Source organism: Colobus angolensis, unplaced genomic scaffold, assembly GCF_000951035.1.
Source record: "Colobus angolensis palliatus isolate OR3802 unplaced genomic scaffold, Cang.pa_1.0 Scaffold39, whole genome shotgun sequence".
Taxonomy (NCBI): Eukaryota; Metazoa; Chordata; class Mammalia; order Primates; family Cercopithecidae; genus Colobus; species Colobus angolensis.
The window spans coordinates 4,973,221-4,975,119 of record NW_012117265.1 but is presented as its reverse complement, the minus strand read 5'-3'; the positions used below and the strand labels follow the sequence as shown (position 1 = coordinate 4,975,119).

The window sequence follows — 1,899 nt, the reverse complement described above, 5'->3', positions numbered from 1 at the left end:
GCCCAGGCTGGAGTGCAATGGCATGATCTTGGCTCACTGCAACCTCCGCCTCCCAGGTTCAAGCGATTCTCCTGCCTCAGCCTCCCGAGCAGCTGGGATTACAGGCATGCGCCACCATGCCCAGCTAATTTTGTATTTTTAGTAGAGACGGGGTTTCACCATGTAGCCCAGGCTGGTCTCGATCTCTGACCTTAGGTGATCGGCCTGCCTCGGCCTCCCAACGTGCCGGGATTACAGGCGTGAGTCACTGCTCCCGGCTGAGATGAGGCCCCTTTGAGCCCCGCAGTCCGCACCCACCCCAGCTTCCTCCCCACACTCACTGCGGGATGTCTTCAGGCTGTCGGGCCTGGAAGTGGAGCGCAGCGGCCGAGCGGGTCCTCCGTAGATCTGTGGGGTAGAAAGTGCGGCAGGGAGGCCCCTACTGCCTGGGACCTCAGCCCCGCCTCCCGCCGGTGCCGCCCGCCCTCACCCACCTGTGGATGCTGCAGAGCGTCTCCGAAAGCTCTGCATATCAACGGGGCCCGGGGGCAGCGCGGGCTTGGCTGGAGGGGGTCCCAGGCTGCTGGCAGGGGGCAGAGGCCTCCGCCGGGGTGGATGGCTGGGTCTGAGGCCTGGCCTGGCCCCTCCACTGTGAACAAGGCCTCCTGACCTCCAGCGGGGTGTCCCAGCAACTCCAAACCCAGGGCTGAGCGGGTGCCGGGAGCGGGAGCCGGCCACGGCCGCGGGCAGTGAGCTCTCGGAAGCGGAGCTGGGGAGTAGAGGCTTTCGAGGCAGATCACCGAAGAACTCAGGCTGCGGGTATCTCTTGAGGACAGCGTTGGGTTCAGGCTGTGAGAACTTGCGGGGTGGCCCCCGGCGGTCCGGCTGCAGCAACTTCCTGGGGAGTGAGTTGAACTCTGGCTCTGAGGAGGTCCTGGGGAGGCCGCCCAGCTCGGGCTGCGGGGGCTTCTTGGAGAGAGCTTTGAATTCGGCCGGCCGCGGCCTCTTGGGAAGCACGCTGACTTCGGGCTCCGAGGAGGTCCTGGTGAGGTCCCCAAGCTCCGGCTGCGGAGGCTTCTTGGGAAAGTCACTCAGCGGAGGCTGGGAGGCCTTTCTGGGAAAGGCGCTGGAGTCGTGCTTCGGCTCACTGGACTGAGGCTTCCCGAGAGGAGTCTGAGCAGCCTCGCCGAACTCAGGCTGCGGCACGGACTTCTTAGGGAGGCCATCCGCTTGAGGCTGTGGGGGCTTTCTGGGGTGCACACTGAACTCGGGCTGCACCGGCTTCTTGGGAATGGTACTGAAGTTGGGCTTCGGGGAGTGGGGGAGGGACTCAGTGGACTCAGGATTCCAGGGCGGTGTCTGAGGGACGTCACTGGACTCTGGCTGCGGCAGGGACTTCTTAGGGAGGCTACCGACCTGAGGCTGTGGGGGCTTTTTGGGGTGCATGTTGAACTCAGGCTGCGCGGGCTTCTTGGGAAAGGTACTCAACTCAGGCTGCGGGGGCTTTGGGGTAGCCTCACTGGCCTCGGCCTGCCAAAACTTTCTGGGGAATGCACTGGATTTGGGTTCAGATGGGGGTCTGGCGGGGTGACTGAGCTCGTCGGGCTGCAGGGGTTTCCGGACAGGCGTATTGGGCTCTGGCAGCGAGGCCTTCAAAGGGGCCTCACCAACCTCAGGCTGCGGGGGCTTCCTTGGAAATGGAGTTGCCTCCAGCTGTGGGAACTTCTTGGAGAGGTCACTGAACTCCAGTTTGGACGGCTTCTTGGGGAGGTCAGTGACCTCAGGCGGCGGAGGCTTCTTGGGGAGGTCAGTGACCTCAGGCGGCGGAGGCTTCTTGGGGAGGTCAGTGACCTCAGGCGGCGGAGGCTTCTTGGGGAGGTCAGTGAACTCAGGCGGCGGAGGCTTCTTGGGGAGGTCAGT

At 64.3% G+C, this 1,899-nt stretch overlaps 1 protein-coding gene across 1 annotated transcript in view; it reads right to left on the bottom strand.

Annotated features, from left to right (window-relative positions):
• Nucleotides 1-1,899, bottom strand: part of PRAM1 (PML-RARA regulated adaptor molecule 1) — a 17,119-nt gene that overhangs the window by 8,018 nt on the left and 7,202 nt on the right. The window contains exons 4-6 of the mRNA XM_011954969.1: nt 1,348-1,830; nt 474-1,161; nt 319-387 (exon numbers count right to left, since the gene is read on the bottom strand). Coding sequence (XP_011810359.1) covers nt 319-387; nt 474-1,161; nt 1,348-1,830 — 1,240 coding nt within the window. The remainder of the gene's footprint in view (nt 1-318; nt 388-473; nt 1,162-1,347; nt 1,831-1,899) is intronic.